This window comes from Salmo salar, chromosome ssa06 (genome assembly GCF_905237065.1).
Source record: "Salmo salar chromosome ssa06, Ssal_v3.1, whole genome shotgun sequence".
Lineage (NCBI taxonomy): Eukaryota > Metazoa > Chordata > Actinopteri > Salmoniformes > Salmonidae > Salmo > Salmo salar.
The window spans coordinates 93931295-93948948 of NC_059447.1; the positions used below are offsets into that span (position 1 = coordinate 93931295).

Here is a 17654-nt window from a genome sequence, read left to right on the forward strand (position 1 = left end):
CTCAGACAGGGTTCCCAGACAGGGTTCCCAGACAGGGTTCCCAGACAGGGTTCTAGACAGGGTTCCCAGACAGGGTTCTAGACAGGGTTCTAGACAGGGTTCCCAGACAGGGTTCCCAGACAGGGTTCTAGACAGGGTTCCCAGACAGGGTTCCCAGACAGGGTTCCCAGACAGGGTTCCCAGACAGGGTTCCCAGACAGGGTTCTAGACAGGGTTCCCAGACAGGATTCCCAGACAGGATTCCCAGACAGGATTCCCAGACAGGATTCCCAGACAGGGTCTAACACGGACATTGTATGAATCACAAATGGTACCCTAATCCCTACATAGTGCCCTACTGTTGACCAGAGCCCTATTCCCTATATAGTGCACTACTGTTGACCAGGGCCCTATTCCCTATATAGTGCACTACTGTTGACAAGAGCCCTATTCCCTATATAGTGCCCTACTGTTGACAAGAGCCCTATTCCCTATATAGTGCACTACTATAGACAAGAGCCCTATTCCCTATATAGTGCACTACTATAGACCAGAGCCCTATTCCCTACATAGGGCACTACTGTTAACCAGAGCCCTATTCCCTATATTTTTATTTTACCTTTATTTAACTAGGCAAGTCAGTTAAGAACAAATTCTTATTTTCAATGATGGCCTAGGAACAGTGGGTTAACCCTTGTTCAGGGGCAGAACGACAGTGGGTTAACTGCCTTGTTCAGGGGCAGAACGACAGTGGGTTAACCCTTGTTCAGGGGCAGAACGACAGTGGGTTAACCCTTGTTCAGGGGCAGAATGACAGTGCGTTAACCCTTGTTCAGGGGCAGAATGACAGTGGGTTAACCCTTGTTCAGGGGCAGAACGACAGTGGGTTAACCCTTGTTCGGGGGCAGAACGACAGTGGGTTAACCCTTGTTCGGGGGCAGAACGACAGTGGGTTAACCCTTGTTCGGGGGCAGAACGACAGTGGGTTAACCCTTGTTCAGGGGCAGAACGACAGAGGGTTAACTGCCTTGTTCAGGGGCAGAACGACAGTGCGTTAACCCTTGTTCAGGGGCAGAACGACAGTGGGTTAACCCTTGTTCAGGGGCAGAACGACAGTGGGTTAACCCTTGTTCAGGGGCAGAACGACAGTGGGTTAACCCTTGTTCAGGGGCAGAACGACAGTGGGTTAACCCTTGTTCAGGGGCAGAACGACAGTGGGTTAACCCTTGTTCAGGGGCAGAACGACAGTGGGTTAACCCTTGTTCAGGGGCAGAATGACAGTGGGTTAACCCTTGTTCAGGGGCAGAATGACAGTGGGTTAACCCTTGTTCAGGGGCAGAACGACAGTGGGTTAACCCTTGTTCAGGGGCAGAACGACAGGGGGTTAACCCTTGTTCAGGGGCAGAACGACAGAGGGTTAACTGCCTTGTTCGGGGGCAGAATGACAGTGGGTTAACCCTTGTTCGGGGGCAGAACGACAGTGGGTTAACCCTTGTTCAGGGGCAGAACGACAGTGGGTTAACCCTTGTTCGGGGGCAGAACGACAGTGGGTTAACTGCCTTGTTCGGGGGCAGAACGACAGTGGGTTAACTGCCTTGTTCGGGGGCAGAACGACAGAGGGTTAACCCTTGTTCGGGGGCAGAACGACAGAGGGTTAACCCTTGGTGCGATGTGAAGGGTGCTTGTGTTCACAGGTTTGCTTCCCTGCCCTGCCGTTCGCAAAACAGTATATTTGCTGTCGTCCCTGCCACTAGACAGGTCTTCGTAAATCAGAACCCGTTCATTATTGACATACCTGTATTAACAGCTTGTTTACGTTGCTGTAAGTTGTAATTTCTTATAATTAAGTCATATTATTAGAAAGTAGTTGCAAGCAGGTTTTTTGGAGGGGGGGGGGATTGAAAAACGAGATCTCGTTGAAAAACAAGATGGTGTACCTCAAGACATTTCATCCCTGCAAAATGTATATTACACAAATATATAATTTTCAAAAATGTTACCAATAGTCTTACCGTAGACGTGAGGAGACCGTCGGGAGCAGGCGTATGGAACGTGATCAGACCGGCTGCACCACTGTCCTTATTAACAGGCATGTCTGGGATGAGAATGAAATGAAAATAGGTTTACCTGATAGAAAGGTATTACAGGGCATTCGAAGAAAGTATCCAGACCCCTTTTTTCTACATTTTGTTAGGTTACAGCTTCATTCTAAAATGGATGAACTAGTTATTTTCCTCATCAATCTACACACAAATACCCCATAATGACATCACAATACCTCATAATGACATCACAATACCCCATAATGACATCACAATACCTCATAATGACATCACAATACCCCATAATGACATAATGATACCCCATAATGACATCACAATACCCCATAATGACAAAGCGAAAATCTGGTTTTTAGACATTTTGGCAAATATTGGCACACCTGTATTTGGGGACTTTCTCCCATTCTTCTCTGCAGATCCTCTCAACCTCTGTCAGGTTGGATGGGGAGCATCGCTGCACAGCTATTTTCAGGTCTCTAGAAAATAGATGTTTGATCGGGTTCAAGTCCGGGCTCTGGCTGGGCCACTCAAGGACATTCAGAGACTTGTCCTGAAGCCACTCCTGCGTTGTCTTGGCTGTGTGCTTAGGGTCGTTGTCCTGTTGGAAGGTGAACCTTCACCCCAGTCTGAGGTCCTGAGCGCTCTGGAGCAGGTTTTCATCAAGGATCTCTCTGTATTTTGCTCCGTTCATCTTTCCCTCAATCCTGACTAGTCTCCCAGTCCCTGGTGCTGAAAAACATCCCTACCAACATGCTTCACCGTAGGGATGGTGCCTGGTTTCCTGCAGACGTGACGCTTGGCAAAGATTTAAATCTTGGTTTCATGAGACCAGAGAATCTTGTTTCTCATGGTCAGAGAGTCTTTAGGTGCATTTTGGCAAATTCCAAGCGGGCTGTCATGTGCCTTTTTACTGAGGAGGGGCTTCCGTCTGACCACTCTACCATAAAGGCCTGATTGGTGGAGTGCTGCAGAGATGGTTGTCCTTCTGGAAGGTTCCCCCATCTCCACAAAGGAACTCTAGAGCTCTGTCAGAGTAACCATCGGGTTCATGGTCACCTCCCTGACCAAGGCCCTTCTCCCCCGATTGCTCAGTTTGTCCGGGCGTCCAGCTCTAGGAAGAGTCTTGGTGGTTCCAAACTTCTTCCATTTAAGAATGATGGAGGCCACTGTGTTCTTGGGGACCTTCAATGCTGCAGAAATGTTTTGGTACCCTTCCCCAGATCTGTGCCTCGACACAATCCTGTCTCTGAGCTCTACGGACAATTCCTTCGACCTCATGGCTTGGCTTTTGCTCTGACATGCACTGTCAACTGTGGAACCTTATATAGACAGGTGTGTGCCTTTCCAAATCATGTCCAATCAATTGAATTTACCACAGGTGGACTCCAATCAAGTTGTAGAAACATCTCAAGGATGATCAATGGAAACAGGAAGCATCTGAGCTCAATTTCGAGTCTCATATCAAAGGGTCTGAAAACCTACAAAAATGAGGATCTGTTTTTTATATTTTATAAATTTGCTACAATTTCTACAAAACTGTTTTCACTTTGTCATTATGGGGTATTGTGATGTCATTATGGGGTGTTGTGATGTCATTATGGGGTATTGTGATGTCATTATGGGGTATTGTGATGTCATTATGGGGTATTGCGTGTGGATTGATGAGGAAAATGATTTATTTTATCAATTTCAGAATCAGGCTGTAACGTAACAAAATGTGGAAAAAGTCAAGGGGGGTCTGAATACTTTCAGAATGGACTGTAAGCATAGAGATCCTATTCAATCTCTAGACATCTCTAAAATGTCAAAGATATAAAGGTTTAGGCTGTAGGATGGATAGTGTTAGACATTTTGCTCATGGCTGCTAATTCTCATGCATGCCCTATAATAGTGCACTAAATGATTTATTTGGCACATCGTTGATCACATGTTACACATCATCAAATACAGTATATTGAGGAACAATTTACAGATAGTGTAGTATTCAAATATAACTCAACTGACTAAATGTAACCGATGTGAAATGGCTAGTTAGTTAGCGGTGGTGCGCGGCTAATAGCGTTTCAATCGGGTGACGTCACTCGCTCTGAGACCTTGAAGTAGTTGTTCCCCTTTGCTCTGCAAGGGCCGCGGCATTTTGTGTCGCGATGGGTAACGATGCTTCGTGGGGGTGGCAGTTGTTGATGTGTGCAGAGGGTCCCTGGTTCGAGCCCAGGTCGGGGCGAGGAGAGGGACGGAAGTTATACTGTTACATAAACATGAAATTGATTTCAATATAATTTAAATATATACAAAATACACTTTCCTACTGAATTGATTTTCTAAAATGTAGCCATCTCGGTTTTCATTTGAAACATATTTTTTTTATCCTTCACTTCATCGACAACTTTGTATTTGTAGTCAACTTCGTTCCAAAGTTGTCGGCAGTCACAGAAAGACTGTCACAGAAAGGCAGTCACAGAAAGGCAGTCACAGAAAGGCAGTCAGAGAAAGGCAGTCAGAGAAAGACTGTCAGAGAAAGACAGTCACAGAAAGACAGTCACAGAAAGACAGTCACAGAAAGACAGTCACAGAAAGGCAGTCAGAGAAAGACTGTCAGAGAAAGACAGTCACAGAAAGACAGTCACAGAAAGACAGTCACAGAAAGACTGTCAGAGAAAGACAGTCACAGAAAGACAGTCACAGAAAGACAGTCACAGAGAGAGAGTCAGAGAGAGACAGTCACAGAAAGACAGTCAGAGAGAGACAGTCACAGAAAGACAGTCACAGAAAGACAGTCACAGAAAGACAGTCAGAGAGAGACAGTCACAGAAAGACAGTCAGAGAAAGACAGTCACAGAAAGGCAGTCACAGAAAGACAGTCACAGAAAGACAGTCAGAGAAAGACAGTCAGAGAAAGACAGTCACAGAAAGACAGTCAGAGAGAGACAGTCACAGAAAGACAGTCAGAGAAAGACAGTCACAGAAAGGCAGTCACAGAAAGACAGTCAGAGAGAGACAGTCACAGAAAGACAGGAGACAACAACAGAGAACAGTGTTCTGGTCTCACAGGAGACACAACAACAGAGAACAGTGTTCTGGTCTCACAGGAGGAACAACAGAGAACAGTGTTCTGGTCTCACAGGAGACACAACAACAGAGAACAGTGTTCTGGTCTCACAGGAGACACAACAACAGAGAACAGTGTTCTGGTCTCACAGGAGGAACAACAGAGAACAGTGTTCTGGTCTCACAGGAGGAACAACAGAGAACAGTGTTCTGGTCTCACAGGAGACACAACAACAGAGAACAGTGTTCTGGTCTCACAGGAGACACAACAACAGAGAACAGTGTTCTGGTCTCACAGGAGGAACAACAGAGAACAGTGTTCTGGTCTCACAGGAGGAACAACAGAGAACAGTGTTCTGGTCTCACAGGAGACACAACAACAGAGAACAGTGTTCTGGTCTCACAGGAGACACAACAACAGAGAACAGTGTTCTGGTCTCACAGGAGACACAACAACAGAGAACAGTGTTCTGGTCTCACAGGAGACACAACAACAGAGAACAGTGTTCTGGTCTCACAGGAGGAACAACAGAGAACAGTGTTCTGGTCTCACAGGAGACACAACAACAGAGAACAGTGTTCTGGTCTCACAGGAGGAACAACAGAGAACAGTGTTCTGGTCTCACAGGAGACACAACAACAGAGAACAGTGTTCTGGTCTCACAGGAGGAACAACAGTGAACAGTGTTCTGAATTTCACTACACCCAGAATAACAATTTGCGAAAATATGTGTATGCGACCAATAAAATGTTATTTGATTGGGGGCCCGGTGGAAGCCACACACTCATGACAATCAACAATATAACACACCACTACAGCTGGGTAAGGAAAGGAACAATAACAAAAGGCCACAACTAAGGAAACGAAACCGCAGGACAAATGTTAGACAACGCTGGAACGAAGATATCCAAAGCAGCTATCGGAGCTGAGAGAAAGCGACAACTAAACTGTTGCAAGAAAACAAAATCATCAGAAAGGGACAAATCCAGAACGGAACGAGAGACTCGTTAGAACAGGATGGAGGAAAACAAATCCAGAACGGAACGAGAGACTCGTTAGAACAGGATGGAGGAAAACAAATCCAGAACGGAACGAGAGACTCGTTAGAACAGGATGGAGGAAAACAAATCCAGAACGGAACGAGAGACTCGTTAGAACAGGATGGAGGAAAACAAATCCAGAACGGAACGAGAGACTCGTTAGAACAGGATGGAGGAAAACAAATCCAGAACGGAACGAGAGACTCGTTAGAACAGGATGAAGGAAAAACAAATCCAGAATCAAAAGATGGCCGAAGACATCTTGCTAGACTAAGAAGTAGAATTACTAGAACGAAGACTTTACTGAAAGACACTGACTGACACCACTTTGACTAACTGACCCGACACCCCAGTTCCAGTCTGAAACCACTCCTTTCCTTTTCAGACAAAGAATTGTATTTTTGTTGTTTTAATAAAATACTAAATGCACTAACACAGGAAGAACACCCACAATGCACTAACACAGGAAGAACACCCACAATGCACTAACACAGGAAGAACACCCACAATGCACTAACACAGGAAGAACACCCACAATGCACTAACACAGGAAGAACACCCACAATGCACTAACACAGGAAGAACACCCACAATGCACTAACACAGGAAGAACACCCACAATGCACTAACACACGAAGAACACCCACAATGCACTAACACAGGAAGAACACCCACAATGCACTAACACAGGAAGAACACCCACAATGCACTAACACAGGAAGAGCACCCACAATGCACTAACACAGGAAGAACACCCACAATGCACTAACACAGGAAGAACACCCACAATGCACTAACACAGGAAGAACACCCACAATGCACTAACACAGGAAGAACACCCACAATGCACTAACACAGGAAGAACACCCACAATGCACTAACACAGGAAGAACACCCACAATGCACTAACACAGGAAGAACACCCACAATGCACTAACACAGGAAGAACACCCACAATGCACTAACACAGGAAGAACACCCACAATGCACTAACACAGGAAGAACACCCACAATGCACTAACACAGGAAGAACACCCACAATGCACTAACACAGGAAGAACACCCACAATGCACTAACACAGGAAGAACACCCACAATGCACTAACACACGAAGAACACCCACAATGCACTTAACACAGAAGAACACCCACAATGCACTAACACAGGAAGAACACCCACAATGCACTAACACAGGAAGAACACCCACAATGCACTAACACAGGAAGAACACCCACAATGCACTAACACAGGAAGAACACCCACAATGCACTAACACAGGAAGAACACCCACAATGCACTAACACACGAAGAACACCCACAATGCACTAACACAGGAAGAACACCCACAATGCACTAACACAGGAAGAACACCCACAATGCACTAACACAGGAAGAACACCCACAATGCACTAACACACGAAGAACACCCACAATGCACTAACACAGGAAGAACACCCACAATGCACTAACACAGGAAGAACACCCACAATGCACTAACACAGGAAGAGCACCCACAATGCACTAACACAGGAAGAACACCCACAATGCACTAACACACGAAGAACACCCACAATGCACTAACACAGGAAGAACACCCACAATGCACTAACACAGGAAGAGCACCCACAATGCACTAACACAGGAAGAACACCCACAATGCACTAACACAGGAAGAACACACTGAACTCAGGTATAATGTATTATTTTGCCATTTTCTTCTGAAATTAGAATCGTTTGCTTCATTCTTCACAATAATATTAGAGCCATTTTGCATAAAGGAGAGAAAATGTATAGAAATGTATAGAAAATGCTTAGTATGTATAGAAATGTATGGAAACTGTTATTATGTTAATTATTTATATTAGAAACCGTTTTATTGTTATTGGAACACCTTTTGGGTTTACCTGCAGCGTAGCATATAGGGAGGGGGGTTATGGGTAAAGATGGATTTAGAGCTGGATTGGAACACCTTTCGGGTTTACCTGCAGCGTAGCATATAGGGAGGGGGGTTATGGGTAAAGATGGACTTAGAGCTGGATTGGAACACCTTTTGGGTTTACCTGCAGCGTAGCACATAGGGAGGGGGGTTATGGGTAAAGATGGACTTAGAGCTGGATTGGAACAACTTTTGGGTTTACCTGCAGCGTAGCATATAGGGAGGGGGGTTATGGGTAAAGATGGACTTAGAGCTGGATTGGAACACCTTTTGGGTTTACCTGCAGCGTAGCATATAGGGAGGGGGGTTATGGGTAAAGATGGACTTAGAGCTGGATTGGAACAACTTTTGGGTTTACCTGCAGCGTAGCATATAGGGAGGGGGTTATGGGTAAAGATGGATTTAGAGCTGGATTGAGTAGCATATAGGGGGGGTTATGGGTAAAGATGGATTTAGAGCTGGATTGGAACAACTTTTGGGTTTACCTGCAGCGTAGCATATAGGGAGGGGGGTTATGGGTAAAGATGGATTTAGAGCTGGATTGGAGTAGCATATAGGGAGGGGGTTATGGGTAAAGATGGATTTAGAGCTGGATTGGAGTAGCATATAGGGAGGGGGGTTATGGGTAAAGATGGATTTAGAGCTGGATTGGAGTAGCATATAGGGAGGGGGGTTATGGGTAAAAATGGATTTAGAGCTGGATTGGAACAAGTGCAAGCCAGTATTAGAAGACGCCTAAGAGAAACAACCCACTTCATTTCTGTTGTTTTATTTTTTAAATCTTTTGTTTTAAACCCTTCATCAAACTGGAATCTATGTGACAAACCTGGACCTTTGTGACTAAGGAATAACATTTCGAATTGAACAAGAACAATAACGCAAGTCTCCCGGGAAACGAGTTGGAACCGTGCCAGTATCAGGGCCTAACGAAAGGGGTTATAATGATTTGGCTTAGATTTTGATTTTTCCAAAAAAGGTAGGATTGCAATGAATGATATATACACATTGGTTTGTTGACGAATATAACATATTAAATTTAGCCCATCAGAACCCCAAAGTATAAAGCTTGTTTTGCTCCATTGTTTGTAAACATTTGAATTGTAAACAAACACTGTATAGCATCAAAACATAATGTTGTTATCATGGAAGGACGTTCCTTACGTCCATAGCTCTGTCCATAGCGCTGTCCATAGCTCTGTCCATAGCTCTGTCCATAGCGCTGTCCATAGCGCTGTCCATAGCTCTGTCCATAGCGCTGTCCATAGCTCTGTCCATAGCTCTGTCCATAGCGCTGTCCATAGCTCTGTCCATAGCGCTGTCCATAGCTCTGTCCATAGCGCTGTCCATAGCGCTGTCCATAGCTCTGTCCATAGCTCTGTCCATAGCTCTGTCCATAGCTCTGTCCATAGCTCTGTCCATAGCGCTGTCCATAGCTCTGTCCATAGCTCTGTCCATAGCTCTGTCCATAGCTCTGTCCATAGCTCTGTCCATAGCTCTGTCCATAGCTCTGTCCATAGCTCTGTCCATAGCTCTGTCCATAGCTCTGTCCATAGCGCTGTCCATAGCTCTGTCCATAGCTCTGTCCATAGCTCTGTCCATAGCTCTGTCCATAGCTCTGTCCATAGCTCTGTCCATAGCGCTGTCCATAGCGCTGTCCATAGCGCTGTCCATAGCTCTGTCCATAGCTCTGTCCATAGCTCTGTCCATAGCGCTGTCCATAGCGCTGTCCATAGCTCTGTCCATAGCGCTGTCCATAGCTCTGTCCATAGCTCTGTCCATAGCGCTGTCCATAGCTCTGTCCATAGCTCTGTCCATAGCTCTGTCCATAGCGCTGTCCATAGCTCTGTCCATAGCGCTGTCCATAGCTCTGTCCATAGCTCTGTCCATAGCGCTGTCCATAGCGCTGTCCATAGCTCTGTCCATAGCGCTGTCCATAGCTCTGTCCATAGCTCTGTCCATAGCGCTGTCCATAGCTCTGTCCATAGCTCTGTCCATAGCTCTGTCCATAGCGCTGTCCATAGCGCTGTCCATAGCGCTGTCCATAGCTCTGTCCATAGCGCTGTCCATAGCGCTGTCCATAGCTCTGTCCATAGCGCTGTCCATAGCTCTGTCCATAGCTCTGTCCATAGCGCTGTCCATAGCTCTGTCCATAGCGCTGTCCATAGCTCTGTCCATAGCTCTGTCCATAGCGCTGTCCATAGCTCTGTCCATAGCTCTGTCCATAGCTCTGTCCATAGCTCTGTCCATAGCTCTGTCCATAGCTCTGTCCATAGCGCTGTCCATAGCTCTGTCCATAGCTCTGTCCATAGCGCTGTCCATAGCGCTGTCCATAGCGCTGTCCATAGCGCTGTCCATAGCGCTGTCCATAGCTCTGTCCATAGCGCTGTCCATAGCTCTGTCCATAGCTCTGTCCATAGCTCTGTCCATAGCTCTGTCCATAGCTCTGTCCATAGCGCTGTCCATAGCTCTGTCCATAGCTCTGTCCATAGCTCTGTCCATAGCTCTGTCCATAGCGCTGTCCATAGCGCTGTCCATAGCTCTGTCCATAGCGCTGTCCATAGCTCTGTCCATAGCTCTGTCCATAGCTCTGTCCATAGCTCTGTCCATAGCGCTGTCCATAGCGCTGTCCATAGCGCTGTCCATAGCTCTGTCCATAGCTCTGTCCATAGCGCTGTCCATAGCTCTGTCCATAGCTCTGTCCATAGCTCTGTCCATAGCTCTGTCCATAGCTCTGTCCATAGCGCTGTCCATAGCTCTGTCCATAGCTCTGTCCATAGCGCTGTCCATAGCTCTGTCCATAGCTCTGTCCATAGCGCTGTCCATAGCTCTGTCCATAGCGCTGTCCATAGCGCTGTCCATAGCTCTGTCCATAGCGCTGTCCATAGCTCTGTCCATAGCGCTGTCCATAGCTCTGTCCATAGCGCTGTCCATAGCTCTGTCCATAGCTCTGTCCATAGCTCTGTCCATAGCTCTGTCCATAGCTCTGTCCATAGCGCTGTCCATAGCTCTGTCCATAGCTCTGTCCATAGCTCTGTCCATAGCGCTGTCCATAGCTCTGTCCATAGCTCTGTCCATAGCTCTGTCCATAGCTCTGTCCATAGCTCTGTCCATAGCGCTGTCCATAGCTCTGTCCATAGCTCTGTCCATAGCTCTGTCCATAGCGCTGTCCATAGCTCTGTCCATAGCTCTGTCCATAGCTCTGTCCATAGCGCTGTCCATAGCTCTGTCCATAGCGCTGTCCATAGCTCTGTCCATAGCTCTGTCCATAGCTCTGTCCATAGCTCTGTCCATAGCGCTGTCCATAGCGCTGTCCATAGCTCTGTCCATAGCGCTGTCCATAGCGCTGTCCATAGCTCTGTCCATAGCTCTGTCCATAGCTCTGTCCATAGCTCTGTCCATAGCGCTGTCCATAGCTCTGTCCATAGCTCTGTCCATAGCTCTGTCCATAGCTCTGTCCATAGCTCTGTCCATAGCTCTGTCCATAGCTCTGTCCATAGCGCTGTCCATAGCTCTGTCCATAGCTCTGTCCATAGCTCTGTCCATAGCTCTGTCCATAGCTCTGTCCATAGCGCTGTCCATAGCGCTGTCCATAGCTCTGTCCATAGCGCTGTCCATAGCTCTGTCCATAGCTCTGTCCATAGCGCTGTCCATAGCTCTGTCCATAGCTCTGTCCATAGCGCTGTCCATAGCTCTGTCCATAGCTCTGTCCATAGCTCTGTCCATAGCGCTGTCCATAGCTCTGTCCATAGCTCTGTCCATAGCTCTGTCCATAGCTCTGTCCATAGCGTTTAGCATAGCTCTGTCCATAGCGTTTAGCATAGCTCTGTCCATAGCTCTGTCCATAGCGCTGTCCATAGCTCTGTCCATAGCTCTGTCCATAGCTCTGTCCATAGCTCTGTCCATAGCTCTGTCCATAGCGCTGTCCATAGCTCTGTCCATAGCTCTGTCCATAGCTCTGTCCATAGCGTTTAGCATAGCTCTGTCCATAGCGCTGTCCATAGCGCTGTCCATAGCTCTGTCCATAGCTCTGTCCATAGCTCTGTCCATAGCGCTGTCCATAGCGCTGTCCATAGCTCTGTCCATAGCTCTGTCCATAGCTCTGTCCATAGCTCTGTCCATAGCTCTGTCCATAGCGCTGTCCATAGCTCTGTCCATAGCTCTGTCCATAGCTCTGTCCATAGCTCTGTCCATAGCGTTTAGCATAGCTCTGTCCATAGCGTTTAGCATAGCTCTGTCCATAGCTCTGTCCATAGCGCTGTCCATAGCGCTGTCCATAGCTCTGTCCATAGCTCTGTCCATAGCTCTGTCCATAGCTCTGTCCATAGCTCTGTCCATAGCGCTGTCCATAGCTCTGTCCATAGCTCTGTCCATAGCTCTGTCCATAGCGTTTAGCATAGCTCTGTCCATAGCGCTGTCCATAGCGCTGTCCATAGCTCTGTCCATAGCTCTGTCCATAGCTCTGTCCATAGCGCTGTCCATAGCGCTGTCCATAGCTCTGTCCATAGCTCTGTCCATAGCTCTGTCCATAGCGCTGTCCATAGCTCTGTCCATAGCTCTGTCCATAGCGCTGTCCATAGCTCTGTCCATAGCTCTGTCCATAGCTCTGTCCATAGCTCTGTCCATAGCGCTGTCCATAGCTCTGTCCATAGCGTCTGTCCATAGCTCTGTCCATAGCTCTGTCCATAGCTCTGTCCATAGCTCTGTCCATAGCGCTGTCCATAGCTCTGTCCATAGCGCTGTCCATAGCGCTGTCCATAGCTCTGTCCATAGCGCTGTCCATAGCTCTGTCCATAGCGCTGTCCATAGCTCTGTCCATAGCTCTGTCCATAGCTCTGTCCATAGCTCTGTCCATAGCGCTGTCCATAGCGCTCTGTCCATAGCTCTGTCCATAGCTCTGTCCATAGCGCTGTCCATAGCTCTGTCCATAGCTCTGTCCATAGCTCTGTCCATAGCTCTGTCCATAGCTCTGTCCATAGCGCTGTCCATAGCTCTGTCCATAGCTCTGTCCATAGCGCTGTCCATAGCGCTGTCCATAGCTCTGTCCATAGCTCTGTCCATAGCTCTGTCCATAGCGCTGTCCATAGCTCTGTCCATAGCTCTGTCCATAGCTCTGTCCATAGCTCTGTCCATAGCGCTGTCCATAGCTCTGTCCATAGCTCTGTCCATAGCTCTGTCCATAGCTCTGTCCATAGCGTTTAGCATAGCTCTGTCCATAGCTCTGTCCATAGCTCTGTCCATAGCTCTGTCCATAGCTCTGTCCATAGCGTTTAGCATAGCTCTGTCCATAGCGTTTAGCATAGCGTTTAGCATAGCGTTTAGCATAGCGTTTAGCATAGCGTTTAGCATAGCGTTTAGCATAGCTCTGTCCATAGCGCTGTCCATAGCTCTGTCCATAGCTCTGTCCATAGCTCTGTCCATAGCTCTGTCCATAGCTCTGTCCATAGCGCTGTCCATAGCTCTGTCCATAGCTCTGTCCATAGCTCTGTCCATAGCTCTGTCCATAGCGCTGTCCATAGCTCTGTCCATAGCGCTGTCCATAGCGCTGTCCATAGCTCTGTCCATAGCGCTGTCCATAGCTCTGTCCATAGCTCTGTCCATAGCTCTGTCCATAGCGCTGTCCATAGCGCTGTCCATAGCGCTGTCCATAGCTCTGTCCATAGCGCTGTCCATAGCTCTGTCCATAGCTCTGTCCATAGCTCTGTCCATAGCTCTGTCCATAGCTCTGTCCATAGCTCTGTCCATAGCGCTGTCCATAGCTCTGTCCATAGCTCTGTCCATAGCGCTGTCCATAGCTCTGTCCATAGCTCTGTCCATAGCGCTGTCCATAGCTCTGTCCATAGCGCTGTCCATAGCGCTGTCCATAGCTCTGTCCATAGCGCTGTCCATAGCTCTGTCCATAGCGCTGTCCATAGCTCTGTCCATAGCGCTGTCCATAGCTCTGTCCATAGCTCTGTCCATAGCTCTGTCCATAGCTCTGTCCATAGCTCTGTCCATAGCGCTGTCCATAGCTCTGTCCATAGCTCTGTCCATAGCTCTGTCCATAGCGCTGTCCATAGCTCTGTCCATAGCTCTGTCCATAGCTCTGTCCATAGCTCTGTCCATAGCTCTGTCCATAGCTCTGTCCATAGCTCTGTCCATAGCTCTGTCCATAGCGCTGTCCATAGCTCTGTCCATAGCGCTGTCCATAGCTCTGTCCATAGCGCTGTCCATAGCTCTGTCCATAGCTCTGTCCATAGCTCTGTCCATAGCTCTGTCCATAGCGCTGTCCATAGCGCTGTCCATAGCTCTGTCCATAGCGCTGTCCATAGCGCTGTCCATAGCTCTGTCCATAGCTCTGTCCATAGCTCTGTCCATAGCGCTGTCCATAGCTCTGTCCATAGCTCTGTCCATAGCTCTGTCCATAGCTCTGTCCATAGCGCTGTCCATAGCTCTGTCCATAGCTCTGTCCATAGCTCTGTCCATAGCTCTGTCCATAGCGCTGTCCATAGCTCTGTCCATAGCGCTGTCCATAGCTCTGTCCATAGCTCTGTCCATAGCGCTGTCCATAGCGCTCTGTCCATAGCGCTGTCCATAGCGCTGTCCATAGCTCTGTCCATAGCTCTGTCCATAGCTCTGTCCATAGCTCTGTCCATAGCTCTGTCCATAGCGCTGTCCATAGCTCTGTCCATAGCTCGCGCTGTCCATAGCTCTGTCCATAGCTCTGTCCATAGCGCTGTCCATAGCTCTGTCCATAGCTCTGTCCATAGCGCTGTCCATAGCTCTGTCCATAGCGCTGTCCATAGCGCTGTCCATAGCTCTGTCCATAGCGCTGTCCATAGCTCTGTCCATAGCGCTGTCCATAGCTCTGTCCATAGCTCTGTCCATAGCTCTGTCCATAGCTCTGTCCATAGCTCTGTCCATAGCGCTGTCCATAGCTCTGTCCATAGCTCTGTCCATAGCTCTGTCCATAGCTCTGTCCATAGCTCTGTCCATAGCGCTGTCCATAGCGCTGTCCATAGCTCTGTCCATAGCGCTGTCCATAGCTCTGTCCATAGCTCTGTCCATAGCGCTGTCCATAGCTCTGTCCATAGCTCTGTCCATAGCTCTGTCCATAGCTCTGTCCATAGCTCTGTCCATAGCTCTGTCCATAGCTCTGTCCATAGCTCTGTCCATAGCTCTGTCCATAGCGCTGTCCATAGCGCTGTCCATAGCTCTGTCCATAGCGCTGTCCATAGCGCTGTCCATAGCTCTGTCCATAGCTCTGTCCATAGCGCTGTCCATAGCGCTGTCCATAGCGCTGTCCATAGCTCTGTCCATAGCTCTGTCCATAGCTCTGTCCATAGCGCTGTCCATAGCTCTGTCCATAGCTCTGTCCATAGCTCTGTCCATAGCGCTGTCCATAGCTCTGTCCATAGCTCTGTCCATAGCTCTGTCCATAGCGCTGTCCATAGCGCTGTCCATAGCGCTGTCCATAGCTCTGTCCATAGCTCTGTCCATAGCTCTGTCCATAGCGTCTGTCCATAGCTCTGTCCATAGCTCTGTCCATAGCTCTGTCCATAGCTCTGTCCATAGCGCTGTCCATAGCTCTGTCCATAGCTCTGTCCATAGCTCTGTCCATAGCGCTGTCCATAGCGCTGTCCATAGCTCTGTCCATAGCTCTGTCCATAGCTCTGTCCATAGCGCTGTCCATAGCTCTGTCCATAGCTCTGTCCATAGCTCTGTCCATAGCGCTGTCCATAGCTCTGTCCATAGCGCTGTCCATAGCTCTGTCCATAGCTCTGTCCATAGCTCTGTCCATAGCTCTGTCCATAGCGTTTAGCATAGCTCTGTCCATAGCGTTTAGCATAGCTCTGTCCATAGCTCTGTCCATAGCGCTGTCCATAGCTCTGTCCATAGCTCTGTCCATAGCTCTGTCCATAGCTCTGTCCATAGCTCTGTCCATAGCGCTGTCCATAGCTCTGTCCATAGCTCTGTCCATAGTCGCTGTCCATAGCTCTGTCCATAGCTCTGTCCATAGCTCTGTCCATAGCTCTGTCCATAGCTCTGTCCATAGCGTTTAGCATAGCTCTGTCCATAGCTCTGTCCATAGCGCTGTCCATAGCTCTGTCCATAGCTCTGTCCATAGCTCTGTCCATAGCGCTGTCCATAGCGCTGTCCATAGCTCTGTCCATAGCTCTGTCCATAGCTCTGTCCATAGCGCTGTCCATAGCTCTGTCCATAGCTCTGTCCATAGCTCTGTCCATAGCGCTGTCCATAGCTCTGTCCATAGCTCTGTCCATAGCTCTGTCCATAGCTCTGTCCATAGCGCTGTCCATAGCTCTGTCCATAGCGCTGTCCATAGCTCTGTCCATAGCTCTGTCCATAGCTCTGTCCATAGCTCTGTCCATAGCGCTGTCCATAGCTCTGTCCATAGCGCTGTCCATAGCGCTGTCCATAGCTCTGTCCATAGCGCTGTCCATAGCTCTGTCCATAGCGCTGTCCATAGCTCTGTCCATAGCTCTGTCCATAGCTCTGTCCATAGCTCTGTCCATAGCGCTGTCCATAGCGCTGTCCATAGCTCTGTCCATAGCTCTGTCCATAGCTCTGTCCATAGCGCTGTCCATAGCTCTGTCCATAGCTCTGTCCATAGCTCTGTCCATAGCTCTGTCCATAGCTCTGTCCATAGCGCTGTCCATAGCTCTGTCCATAGCTCTGTCCATAGCTCTGTCCATAGCGCTGTCCATAGCGCTGTCCATAGCTCTGTCCATAGCTCTGTCCATAGCGCTGTCCATAGCTCTGTCCATAGCTCTGTCCATAGCTCTGTCCATAGCTCTGTCCATAGCTCTGTCCATAGCGCTGTCCATAGCTCTGTCCATAGCTCTGTCCATAGCTCTGTCCATAGCTCTGTCCATAGCGTTTAGCATAGCTCTGTCCATAGCTCTGTCCATAGCTCTGTCCATAGCTCTGTCCATAGCGTTTAGCATAGCTCTGTCCATAGCGTTTAGCATAGCGTTTAGCATAGCGTTTAGCATAGCGTTTAGCATAGCGTTTAGCATAGCTCTGTCCATAGCGTTTAGCATAGCTCTGTCCATAGCGTTTAGCATAGCATAACATTTCTAGAGTCCTATCTCACAGCTGTTTCTTATTAAAAACAGCGGCAGGTTGTCTTTTTCCTTTGTTTTAACTCCAGATTGTCCCTAAATAAATGACCTCTATGATCACTAACCTGCGGAGTTCACCGGAGGAGGTCGGAACGAACAAAACCCATCACCTGAACAGGTGTAGCGTTTCACCGAGAGGTCGTAGCTCGTCACCAGGTAACCCGACACAAGAGACGACGAGGTGGAGCGTCCACATCTACAATCGGGCCTACACTTTTATATTGGTATTAGTAAATAGTGAATATATATTAGAACTTCAACAACAACAAACAAACTAAAAGTTATTCTACGAGTAGGCCTAGTAATCCTGTTTTCATTTATTTATTTTTTGGCTAAACTAAAAATATCGATTGAGTTGAAGTCAGAAAAGTAGGTGGCCTAAACTTGCAAGGAGATAGAAAACTCAGGACGAAATAAATGGGGAATTGGGGACCGTGTTCTGTAGGCTACTTACGGTAGGATTTATCCCCG

At 48.1% G+C, this 17654-nt stretch overlaps 1 protein-coding gene across 1 annotated transcript in view; it reads right to left on the reverse strand.

Moving 5' to 3' along the window:
• Positions 1 to 17394, reverse strand: part of fam228a (family with sequence similarity 228 member A) — a 31426-nt gene extending 14032 nt beyond the window's left edge. Inside the window, exons 1-2 of the mRNA XM_045721223.1 lie at positions 17249 to 17394; positions 1992 to 2074 (exon numbers count right to left, since the gene is read on the reverse strand). Of these exons, the coding sequence (XP_045577179.1) occupies positions 1992 to 2072 (81 nt within the window). The 5' untranslated portion in view covers positions 2073 to 2074; positions 17249 to 17394. The remainder of the gene's footprint in view (positions 1 to 1991; positions 2075 to 17248) is intronic.
• Positions 17395 to 17654: the final 260 nt, after the last annotated feature.